Source organism: Oncorhynchus tshawytscha, linkage group LG27, assembly GCF_018296145.1.
Source record: "Oncorhynchus tshawytscha isolate Ot180627B linkage group LG27, Otsh_v2.0, whole genome shotgun sequence".
NCBI classification, from domain to species: domain Eukaryota; kingdom Metazoa; phylum Chordata; class Actinopteri; order Salmoniformes; family Salmonidae; genus Oncorhynchus; species Oncorhynchus tshawytscha.
In genome coordinates, this window is record NC_056455.1 from 13,525,887 (window position 1) to 13,538,796 (window position 12,910).

Sequence of the window (12,910 nt, forward strand, 5' to 3'; positions counted from 1 at the left end):
AAATTATGTCAATTAGCCTATCAGAAGCCTCTAAAGCCATGGCATTGTTTTCCAAGCTGTTTAAAGGCACAGTCAACTTAGTGTATGAAACTTCTGACCCACTGGAATTGTGATACAGTGAAATAATCTGTCTGTAAACAATTGCGAGAAAAATTACTTGTGTCATGCACAAAATAGATGTCGTAACCAACTTGCCAAAACTATAGTTTGTTCTCAAAAAATGTGTGGAGTGGTTGAAAAACTCGTTTTAATGACTCCAACCTAAGTGTATGTAAACTTCAACTGTATATGTATTCATGTGTGAGGCAATTTAGGATTTGTTATCTGTAATGGTTATAATACATTAGCCAAAGCTGCTGTTAGGTTCTAATTAAACAGAGTAAAAAAAGTCACGGACAACTATGATAAGCTCAAACCAAGTCTATTCACCCAATAAGTCAGACAGCTGAACAGATACAATTTATTCATACATACAGTAAGGCAAAAAGTATTTAGTCAGCCACCAATTGCAAGTTCTCCCACTTAAAAAGATGAGAGGCCTGTAATTTGCATCATAGGTACACTTCCACTACTAAATCCAGAAAATCACATTGTAGTATTTTTAATGAATTTATTTGCAAATTTATGGTGGAAAACAAGTATTTGGTCACCTACAAACCAGCAAGATTTCTGGCTCTCACAGACCTGTAACTTCTTCTTTAAGAGGCTCCTCTGTCCTCCACTCGTTACCTGTATTAATGGCACCTGTTTGAACTTGTTATCAGTATAAAAGACACCTGTCCACAACCTCAAACAGTCACACTCCAAACTCCACTATGGCCAAGACCAAAGAGCTGTCAAAGGACACCAGAAACAAAATTGTAGACCTGCACCAGGCTGGGAAGACTGAATCTGCAATAGGTAAGCAGCTTGGCTTGAAGAAATCAACTGTGGGAGCAATTATTAGGAAATGGAAGACATACAAGACCACTGATAATCTCCCTCGATCTGGGGCTCCACGCAAGATCTCACCCCGTGGGATCAAAATGATCACAAGAACGGTGAGCAAAAATCCCAGAACCACACGGGGGAACCTAGTGAATGACCTGCAGAGAGCTGGGACCAAAGTAACAAAGCCTACCATCAGTAACACACTACGCCGCCAGGGACTCAAATCCTGCAGTGCCAGACGTGTCCCCATGCTTAAGCCAGTACATGTCCAGGCCCGTCTGAAGTTTGCTAGAGAGCATTTGGATGATCCAGATGTCGTGTGGTCAGATGAAACCAAAATATAACTTTTTGGTAAAAACTCAACTTGTTGTGTTTGGAGGACAAAGAATGCTGGGTTGCATCCCAAGAACACCATACCTACTGTGAAGCATGGGGGTGGAAACATCATGCTTTGGGGCTGTTTTTCTGCAAAGGGACCAGGACGACTGATCCGTGTAAAGGAATGGATGAATGGGGCCATGTATCGTGAGATTTTGAGTGAAAACCTCCTTCCATCAGCAAGGGCATTGAAGATGAAACGTGGCTGGGTCTTTCAGCATGACAATGATCCCAAACACACCGCCCGGGCAATGGTGTGGCTTCGTAAGAAACATTTCAAGGTCCTGGAGTGGCCTAGCCAGTCTCCAGATCTCAACCCCATAGAAAATCTTTGGAGGGAGTTGAAAGTCCGTGTTGCCCAGCAACAGCCCCAAAACATCACTGCTCTAGTGGAGATCTGCATGGAGGAATGGGCCAAAATACCAGCAACAGTGTGTGAAAACCTTGAAGTCTTACAGAAAACGTTTGACCTCTGCCATTGCCAACAAAGGATATATATATATATATATATAACAAAGTATTGAGATCATTATTGACCAAATGCTTATTTTCCACCATAATTTGCAAATAAATTCATTAAAAAATTTGATTTTGATTTTCTGGATTTCCCCCCTCATTTTGTCTGTCATTAGTTGAAGTGTACCTATGATGAAAATTACAGGCCTCATCTTTTTAAGTGGGAGAACTTGCACAATTGGTGACTGATAAATACTTTTTGCCCCACTGTACACACACACACACACACACACACACACACACACACACACACACTCCAATATAGGTGAAGTCTGCTCCTTCCCTCTAAACATTACATATTTATTGCTAGGCAGGAAGTTGAGTGATGTGGGTAATAAACTGTTCCTTCTCCCTGACCTCAACCCCCATTCCTCACTAATCTACAGCTCTCCACCCATACCAATGACCACAACTACGTGATTGCTTTTTCTTAACTCAGTACATTCCAAGCCCCTAGCTCATATCCAACCTTACATTCCTCCTACAGATGACCATTAATTTCTGCTGTAACAACCAAACTGTGGCCCTTCTCCTTTCCATGGGATACTTGATTAACAATATTTCAAGTTTAGAAGTCAGAACCCGTCACTGTTGGCATAAAGATATATGTGCACATTTTTTCCAGTGCTGGCCTTGTTCTAAAAATAGCTTCTTAAATGTTTTTTTCAAATACTTGTAAAAAAAACTCTCAACCTGCTCCATTCCAATGAGTTGAGGTAAAATAGAAACCAGCACACACTCCCCTGAACCAGAGTTGTCCTCTAATGTAGACAGTCTGACTTAGTTAACACCCCTTTCATCCTCAGGCCAATCAGAAGCTGTTGCAGGAGGCGGAGAGGCAGGCCATCCAGACCATGCGTCAGGGTGGGGCTCTGACGGGCAAGTTTGTCAGCACCTCGTCCCTGCCGGCATCATGCCTGCCACCTGGGATGCAACACGACTTAGACTCCACCCAGGCCCCCAACAGCCACAGCAGTCACTCCTCCCTACTGCAACACGTCCTCCTGCTGGAGCAGGCCCGCCAGCAGAGTGCCCTCCTCTCAGGTACATCTACCAACATATATATTTATACTCTTACATCCCTGCCAGCAGAGCGTTCTACTTGCAGATAAATATAGATAAATACATACTGCCTCTTCTGAAACTTCCTCCCTCCAGTCCCCATGTACGGTCAGTCGCCGTTGGTGACGGGGGACCGGGTGTCCAACAGTATGCGCACGGTGAACAAGCTACCACGCCACCGGCCCCTGAGCCGCACACAGTCTGCACCCCTCCCCCAGAGCCCCCAGGCCCTGCAGCAGCTCGTCATGCAGCAGCAGCACCAGCACTTCCTGGAGAAGCAGAAGCAGTACCAGCTCAACAAGGTAGGGGGCACCACAAGAAACACTACAGTATTAGAGGTTATGGTTGTTTGCAGGTTAAAAAAAAGTGTTGTATGCCATTTGCTGGACTGGGGGGTGTAGTATACTCTACATGTGGCAGCAGTGATTAACCCCCCCATCTGTCAACCACACCAGATTCTGTCAAAAGGGGTGGAGCTTCCTCGCCAACCGCCCACCCACCCCGAGGAGACGGAGGAGGAGCTCACAGAGACGCAGGAGATGCAGGAGGAGGGGGCAGGGTCTGAGCGTCTGGGGGAGGGGCGTCCTCAGGAGCAGAGGCTCCAGAAGGAAGAGTCGGGGGAGACGTCGCCCCCTTCAGAACGCCTGCTGACCCCCCTGAAGGGCGAGAGCACAGAGAGCGACCTGGAGGAAGAGGATGATGAAGACGAGGCCATCGAGCTGAGGGAGTGTGATGAGGAGGGCATACCTTACGGCCAAGTAAATACTGCATTTTTTATAGACATTTTTGCATTTAATTTGACTTGGATAGAGAAAAACAAAATGTATTGCCTTGCAAGTTTAACACTAATTAAGATGACTTTCTGTAAGAAAATCAGAGATCCAATAAGAGGTCCAAATTGTTTATTTCTAAACCATGAGTTTTATTGTCTTTCCCTGTAATATGATTAATTCTGCTGAAATCAAATCAAAGTGTATTGGTGTTATAGCGGGTGCAACGAAATGTTTGCTACTTGATCCAAACAGTGCAGTAAAAATATTCAGACCCCTTTCGTTGTTGAACTTCCCAAATCTGTTCCGGTGACGTCTGTCTGTGATTACTAACCTTGTGACTTGATTCGTCATTGTACCTCTTATAATGGGCCATTTATGACTTGAAACTGTCTAGAATGACTAATCACTCCAGGGAGGGTTGTAGATTGCAGAAATGACCTACCAAAAGATCAGTAGCAAAGGCTATGCAGTTGAAACGGTAGGAACGTCATCATTAGCGATGTGGCTACATAGATTGTGGTTCACACCGAGTTCGAGTGATGGGTTGAATTTTACGGGGGCCTGGTGATTTAGAAAAGGGTGTCCCCTCTCGGAGGGCAGAGTGGCTGCGCTGTGCGAGGCATCGTCGTCATAGCTCCCTACAGAAGAGCGAGAGCCTTAATTCCCACCCACCTGTGAGTCATCCATTGCACTTAGCAGGAAATAAAGGAACAAGCTCTCGAGAATGAATCGCCTGCAGTTCTTTCACAAATTACCAAGAGGATAAGCAGCTCCAGTTAAAAGTTGTGAAGCAAAAGTTGCAAAAGGGCAAGTGGCCTATTTTAAAAAATATATATATATATATATATATATATATATATATATCACCAAGATGGATTGAATTTGGGTTTAGCTGTCATTGCCCGAGACAGAGCTACTCTACTCAGTAGTTGATGACATGCATTTGGATCCTCATCATCACCTCATACTCTTTTGAGGACCTAAACATTATAATATAATACAGTAATTGGCCACAGTTGGCTATGTTGCTGTTGGTTACCATATTTGGCTTTAAATTATGGTCATTAACAGCAATTAATACGTAATGTTAAAAAGAGGGGGGGAAAGAATGGACATGTTTTGTAGTCACGGTCCTCTAAGAAATGCTGTTTGTGCGTTGGAGGGAGGAAGATCCAATGCAGAGAGGGAGATTATAAAATAAACCTCTCTCTCCTACTCCCACACACCATTGAGAAAAAATATCAGAGGAGAGAAAAGCATCAGAATTCAGGCTGCGTCTTCTCCCCCACAACGCGCGCTCACACACCCTCCCTCCCCTGCCCTTGCTGCTTTTTTTTTTCTTCATTTCAGTGAATGGACTCATCTGTGACTCATCTCTCCTTGGTGAATCATTCCCCTCTCCCTCCCTCCCTCCCTCCCTCCCTCCCTCCCTCCCTCCCACCCTCACTCTTCTCTTCTCCCCCCTCTCTTCACCATACCAGCCATTTTCTCCCCCCTTTTCCCCCTGCACTTTACACCAATTCACCTCTCACCAGGGAGCTATGCTGCTGCAGTACTATTTCTGTTGTGACGGGCTAGGGGGATAGAGGAGTTTTTAGGGTATGGGGGCATAGGGAGGGAGGGAGCAGGGGTGTATGCAGTCATTCTGTAGAGACAACAACCTCAAACTATTTTGGCATTCGAGTCAGTGACACGGAAGGGCCCCCCTCCCTGCACACACACACCCTGCCTCCCCGCTGAACTTTTTTTCCCTCTGACTCTGCTCTACTTGTCTGCTGTGGTGCCTTGAATACAAATGGATCTGAGCCGCCCTGTGCAATGGAAAGAGAAAAGACATTGAGAGAGACTCATAAGAGAGCCCGCATTGCCTTAGGATCTCTCGTTTAAAAAGAGGTTAGCAAGGTGTGGGCCTGCCGGACCTGTGTGTGTCTGCGAGTGTAAACTCAGCTCCCATCTCAAGGTCTTGAAACAAACCGTCCGCAGTTTAAAAAAAAAAAAAAAAGATGCGTAAGAACCATGAACCTTGTCATTTGATCTCTGTTAGGAGCATCTGTCGCATTAGTTTTTTCCTAGAGCTCACACAGCTCCTGTCTGGATGTGTAGTGCTTCTCCCATTGACAGAAAGCAGAGCCCCGTTAGCTCAGCCACTGTTTACAGCTGGGGAATTGTCAGAGTAGTCTTTTGGCTGTTGGGAAGGCTTGGTCCTTGTCCTGCCCTGCCTTTTGAGGCTCGTATGGGGATATGTTTGCCTTTTGGGTTTCTACCCAGGGCCCATATTTAGTCTATAACTGGCTTAATTTAGCTCCACCTCCCTCCCATTTTCCCCTCGATCCATTGGCCTGAGGTGGCAGATTCAGTTTGCAGCTATTGTGAAATGTCACTTCTCAAGGTTGCAGTATTTCTATCTGATGTAAATGATGAAAGCCACAGAGCTGATTTTATTTACTAAGTCCATCCCCTCACACTGAAGTCCAGGCAGTGTCTCATGATGAAAGACATTCAAAGCTTTAGTTGGTATTAAAAATGTGTTATTTTGTCCCTGATTTTCCGACCAGCATCACCTGCAACAGCTCAATGTGTTCCAGGCGTCCCTGTCCATTTCGGGCATGCCCCACAGACCTCTGGGGAGGGCCCAGTCCTCCCCTGCCACTGCCAGCATCAAGGGGGCTCCCATGGGTGAGGTCCCCATCAAGCACCTCTTCACTACAGGTACGCTTCTTTTGGTTTTTGGAACAGATGACATAAAAAGTGAGATGATCAGGACCCATTGAACAATATGAAGGAAACTGACTCAACTTAGCGATCTGAATCTCTATTTTTTTTTTTGTTATAGTGATAGATAGTAGAGCTTATGTAGCAATGAATGTGGCAATGAATCCCCATTAAACTCTAACGAAAGCCATTGGCCTTAGAAAATACACTTTCAGAAAACAAACACTCCCCTAGCCAGTCCATGATCAAATGGCCTTGCAGGATGGGATGTGTTGACTAAGTCAGTGGTTCCCAAACTGTGGGGCGTGGCGAGGGGTCGGCAGGTACTCAGTCCGGCTTTCAACTTACTCTTGAAAGTTGTAATAGTACAATGCACAAGGTGCAATTTGGAAATTGGGTGGTGTATCATTAGTTCCTCTTGTCATGTCAGTCAATGCATACCTTAGAGCTATGTATAACTTGTCAGAAATGTCCAGATCAACTAGCCCATGTCGGCTAATGTTTTTTTAGGCCATATTATTTTAATTGTTTTAGTCACTCAAATATCACGAATACTCATTAGACATGGAAAATTGAATACAATTGCCCAAAAAAATAGCTTTAAAACTGAAATTGTCTTTGCAACCAATAGCAGAATGTGTAGAATTGCAGGAAATAAGCTTTAAATAGACATGGTTGTGTGCACATGCAGGGGGGGGCACGGTATGTTCCCCAATGCTGGAAGGCCCCCCTGAGTGAAAAAGTTTAGGAACCTGTGTACTAAGTGAGTTCAATAAGGGCTGAGGCAAGCAGCCTGCCTGGGTGTAATTATTTCAGCAGAGAAAATAATAATAGCGAGAGCCTGCAGGGTTGGATCTGATGAAACCAGGATGGCAGGATGACATTGAGCCATCCTCCACCATGGAATCATTAACATCTCCAACAGTCCTAACATGAAAAAAGCCATTAGAGATGGTCTTATTATGCTCTGACCTGCTGGGTAATGGGGTTATGAGCAGTGTGGTCACCATTTGTTCTGAGAGAGAAGTTGAAGAGGTTGCCCTGTGGTTGGTCTTCTTCCTGCCTTGAAAAGCTACATTTTCTCCTTTCCATCTATCTCTCTATTTCTTTCCCTTATCTTTCTCTCTCTCCATCTCACTCACGCCATCCCTTTTTTTCCATCTTTCTCTTGCACTCTTTCTCTCCCATCATCTCAGGGTTGGTGTACGACACCTTTATGCTGAAGCACCAGTGTATGTGTGGGAACACCCACATCCACCCAGAGCACGCCGGCCGCATCCAGAGTGTGTGGTCCCGGTTGCAGGAGACTGGGCTTCTGGGCCGCTGTGAGGTGAGGGCTCCCTGCACACTACAGCTAGAATGGCGACCAGCTCCGTTCCATATTTCCAAAGAGAATTTCTCTCAGTAACTTAAACAAGAGTGGTAGCTACAGTGGGGAGAACAAGTATTTGATACACTGCCGATTTTGCAGGTTTTCCTACTTACAAAGCATGTAGATGTCTGTCATTTTTTATCTTAGGTACACTTCAACTCTGAGAGATGGAATCTAAAACAAAAATCCAGAAAATCACATTTGTATGATTTTTAAGTAATTAATTAGCATTATATTGCATGACTTATTGCATAAGTATTTGATCACCTAGCAACCAGTAAGAATTCCAGCTCTCACAGACCTGTTAGGTTTTCTTTAAGAAGTCCGCCTGTTCTCCACTCATTACCTGTATTAACTGCACCTGTTTGAACTCGTTACCTGTATAAAAGACACCTGTCCACACACTCAGTCAAACAGACTCCAACCTCTCCACAATGGCCAATACCAGAAGGCTGTGTAAAGACATCAGGGATAAAATTGTAGACCTGCACAAGGCTGGGATGGGCTACAGGACAATAGGCAAGCAGCTTGGTGAGAAGGCAACAACTGTTGGCGCAATTATTAGAAAATGGAAGAAGTTCAAGATGACGGTTAATCACACTCTGTTTGGGGCTCCATGCAAGATCTCACCTCGTGGGGCATCAATGATCATGAGGAAGGTGAGGGATCAGCCCGGAACTACACGGCAGGACCTGGTCAATGACCTGAAGAGAGCTGGGACCACAGTCTCAAAGAAAACCATTAGTAACACACTACGCCGTCATGGATTAAAATCCTGCAGTGCACACAAGGTCCCCCTGCTCAAGCCAGCGCATGTTCAGGCCCGTCTGACGTTTGCCAATGACCATCTGGATGATCCAGAGGAGGAATGGGAGAAGGTCATGTGGTCTGATGAGACAAAAATAGAGCATTTTGGTCTAAACTCCACTCGCTGTGTTTGGAGGAAGAAGGATGAGTACAACCCCAAGAACACCATCCCAACCGTGAAGCATGGAGGTGGAAACATCATTCTTTAGGGATGCTTTTCTGCAAAGGGGACAGGACGACTGCACCGTATTGAGGAGAGGATGGATGGAGCCATGTAATGCGAGATCTTGGCCAACAACCTCCTTCCCTCAGGAAGAGCATTGAAGATGGGTCGTGGCTGGGTCTTCCAGCATGACAACGACCTGAAACACACAGCCAGGGCAACGAAGGAGTGGCTCCGTAAGAAGCATCTCAAGGTCCTGGAGTGGCCTAGCCAGTCTCCAGACCTGAACCCAATAGAAAATCTTTGGAGGGAGCTGAAAGTCCGTTTTGCCCAGCGACAGCCCCGAAACCTGAAGGATCTGGAGAAGGTCTGTATGGAGGAGTTGGCCAAAATCCCTGTTGCAGTGTGTGCAAACCTGGTCAAGAACTACAGGAAACGTATGATCTCTGTAATTGCACACAAAGGTTTCTGTACCAAATATTAAGTTCTGCTTTTCTGATGTATCAAATACTTATGTCATGCAATAAAATGCAAATTAATTTCTTAAAAAGCATACAATGTGGTTTTCTGGAGTTTTGTTTTAGATTCTGTCTCTCACAGTTGAAGTGTACCTATGATAAAAGGAAACACTGCCGATTTTGCAGGTTATCAAATACTTGTTCTCCCCACTGTTTTTGTGGAAATGAGAATGAGCTTTGTCCATTATTAGTTCAAGTTAATTTTAAAAATCACGTCCCAATTAGCAATACAACACAACACTGAATGAAATTGATGTATTGTGTGCTACGTGCGTTTTCCTTTACCGTGTACAGAGGATTCGGGGGAGGAAGGCCACGTTGGATGAGATCCAGACTGTGCATTCAGAATACCACACCCTGCTGTATGGCACCAGTCCCCTCAACAGACAGAAACTAGACAGCAAGAAGCTCTTAGGTGCCTAACCTCATCTCTTCATGTCTTTGCTCCTCAAATATATTTGTGTGTGTGTGTGTTTCCCTAGCCATTTTGCTCGAATGGTGGAAACAAGATTTGCCCCAAGCATCCTTGAAAGTAGTGACTGCCCCTCCCCTCCATCCACCCACACACTCACACGCAGTCAGGTGGATTGTTTGAAGGCTTAGCTCCCCTGACAGGCGCAGGGGGTGTATTTTTAGACCTGCTGGTCGAGGGGAAAGGGCCCCAGACGCCCGTCCACCCCCGTCTGGGTGACTCATAGCTAGGCTGGGTCTCATAGAAGAGGAGGGAGGGGGGGGATGACTGGATCAGCTGCAAAACAGCACTGCAGTGACTGAGCCGTCGACTACACACACACACACACTTCAAAGTGAGTTCACTCTGTGCGGTGCTGAGCAGAACAGGACTTGCAGACATCGATGGTAAAAAAAACAATTATACAGTGCATTCGGAAAGTATTCAGACCCCTTGACTTATTCCACAATATGCTATGTTACAGCCATATTCTAAAATGGATTTTAAAAGCTTTTCATCAATCTACACACAATACTCCATAAGGAAATGTTTGCAAATGTATAAAAAAAGATACCTTGTTTACATAAGTATTCAGAGCCTTTGCTATGAATTCTCAATTGAGCTCAGGTGCATCCTGTTTCCATTGATCATCCTTGATGTTTCTACAACTTGGACAGAGTCCACCTGTGGTAAATTCAATTGATTGGACATAATTTGGAAAGGCACACACCTGTCTATATAAGGTCCCATATTTGACAGTGTATGTCAGCAAAAGCCAAGCCATGAGGTCGAAGGAAGCTCCAAGAGGATTGTGTCGAGGCACACATCTGGGGAAGGGTACCAAAAAATGTCTGCAGCATTGAAGGTCCCCAAGAGAACAGTGGCCTGCATCATTCTTAAATGGAAGAAGTTTGGAACCACCAAGACTCTTCTAGAGCCGGCCAAACTGAGCAATCGGCGAAGAAGGGCCTTGGTCAGGGAGGTGACCAAGAACCCGATGGTCACTCTGACAGAGCTCCAGAGTTCTTCTGTGGAGATGGGAGAAACTTCCAGAAGGACAACCATCTCTGCAGCACCCCACATGTCCAATCAGCACTCCACCAATCAGGCCTTTATGGTAGAGAGGCCAGACTGAAGCGCCTCTTCAGTAAAAGGCACATGATGAAGGATGAATGGAGTGAAGTACAGAGAGATCATTTGATGAAAACCTGCTCAGGATCTCAGACTGGGGTGATGGTTCACCTTCCAACAGGACAACGACCCTAAGCACACCACCAAGATAACGCCGCAGTGACTTTGGGACAAGTCTCTGAATGTCCTTGAGTGGCCCAGCCAGAGCCCGAACTTGAACCCGATCGAACATCTCTGGAGAGACCTGACAATAGCTGTGCAGCGACATTCCCCATCCGACCTGACAATAGCTGTGCAGCGACATTCCCCATCCAACCTGACAGAGCTTGTGAGGATCTGAAGAGAAGAATGGGAGAAACTCCCCAAATACAGGTGTGCCAAGCTTGTAGCGTCATACTGTAATCGTTGACAAAGGTGCTTCAACTAAGTAAAGGGTTTGAATACTTATGTAAACGTGATGGTTTTTTAAAATACATTTTCAAAAATGTCATTGGGGGTATTCTGTGTAGCTTGATAAAGGAAAAAAAAAGATTTTAATCCATTTTAGAATTAGGCTTTAACAAAATGTTGAAAAAGTCGGTGTCTGAATACTTTCCAAATGCACTGTATCCCGAGCATCTTGGGAAAAGAACTCCCTGCTTGGAAGGCTAAAAGGTGTGTGATAAAATGTTGAAATATAGCTAAATAGTGTTTAACTTGTTTAAACTACAACCTAATATTTGTTCCCTGATTGGCTCCTTAAGGTCCAATCAGTCAGAAGATGTATGCTGTGTTGCCCTGTGGAGGCATTGGGGTGAGTGTTCGATCTATCCATCCATCCATTTATAATGGAGTTACATTTGCATTTTATTTAGAGGTAGAGATTCAATAATACAGTATCAGAAAGTCATGCAGTTTAATTGTAGGATATTCATTCAACATAAGCAGCACAAAGCTGAGCATTACATCACCTACAGAAGTGTCATCATGTTATCAGTGTTAAAAGAACAGTAGCAGGGTGGGGATGAGTGTGTTCTCTATTGCCCTCTGCAGGTGGACAGTGACACTGTGTGGAACGAGATGCACTCCTCAGGCGCTGTCAGAATGGCTGTTGGCTGCGTCATCGAGCTGGCTTTCAAAGTGGCCGCCGGGGAACTGAAGGTAACATTACCAGCCTCTCTCCGTTCCACTACTGTTTGATTGAAAGTTGTAAGGGGCAACCTTTCACCTTAATTTAAAACAAACAATATGTAATAATTATGTACTATACCCTGTGGGTTTGTTCATGGGTGGACACTGTAGTACCCTGATCAATAAGCACTTGATTTTGATGATGGATAGGCCTACTCAACATTCTCACAAACTGTTTCTCTCTCTCCTCTCCGTTTCAGAACGGTTTTGCCGTGGTGCGTCCACCAGGCCATCACGCTGAGGAATCCACTGCCATGTGAGTACACCCAGGGAATCATGGGTAGAGCCAGGGCAGGGGAGTGGCTAGGGGGCTTCAAGGGAGTTGGTTTCAGTTCCATAGAGACGTGGCCTGTGTGATGGTTGATACAATAATTGGTACAAACGTCTCTTTTGAGTAGCTACTGGGCAGTGCCCTTCAACAATCTCCCTGTTTCTGCTGATAAAAGAAAAATGGACATCTTTTGTGTCTGTCTGCAGGGGCTTCTGCTTCTTCAACTCAGTGGCCATCACAGCCAAGCTGCTACAGCAGAAACTAGGAGTGAGCAAGATCCTCATCGTGGACTGGGTGAGTTGGGGTCATATGTTAGCGATGCCCTTTATGTGCTAGTGTTGTCATGATACCAAAATATATACCATACGTTATGTGATCAATGCAGGTCATGTATTATTATTCACATATCCATTCTCTGTGTCCAGGACATTCACCATGGTAACGGGACACAGCAGGCTTTTTACAACGACCCCAATGTACTTTACATTTCCATGCATCGCTACGACGATGGAAACTTCTTCCCCGGCAGTGGGGCTCCTGAAGAGGTGGGGGTTGGACCTGGTGTTGGCTTCAACACAAACATCGCTTGGACAGGGGGCGTAGAACCGCCCATGGGTGACGTGGAGTACCTGACTGCCTTCAGGTGAACAGACGGT

General features: G+C 45.3%; 1 protein-coding gene across 9 annotated transcripts in view; it reads left to right on the forward strand.

Moving 5' to 3' along the window:
* LOC112226130 (histone deacetylase 5) overlaps positions 1-12,910 on the forward strand; it is an 84,772-nt gene that overhangs the window by 64,089 nt on the left and 7,773 nt on the right. For 8 of the 9 annotated variants that reach the window (XM_024390413.2, XM_024390414.2, XM_024390408.2 and 5 more), the window contains 11 exons: positions 2,631-2,868; positions 2,983-3,188; positions 3,342-3,644; positions 6,215-6,368; positions 7,568-7,701; positions 9,526-9,646; positions 11,557-11,606; positions 11,846-11,953; positions 12,184-12,239; positions 12,461-12,548; positions 12,680-12,897. In XM_024390413.2, the coding sequence (XP_024246181.1) occupies positions 2,631-2,868; positions 2,983-3,188; positions 3,342-3,644; positions 6,215-6,368; positions 7,568-7,701; positions 9,526-9,646; positions 11,557-11,606; positions 11,846-11,953; positions 12,184-12,239; positions 12,461-12,548; positions 12,680-12,897 (1,676 nt within the window). The remainder of the gene's footprint in view (positions 1-2,630; positions 2,869-2,982; positions 3,189-3,341; positions 3,645-6,214; positions 6,369-7,567; positions 7,702-9,525; positions 9,647-11,556; positions 11,607-11,845; positions 11,954-12,183; positions 12,240-12,460; positions 12,549-12,679; positions 12,898-12,910) is intronic. The other variant, XM_024390412.2, reaches the window with a different exon arrangement.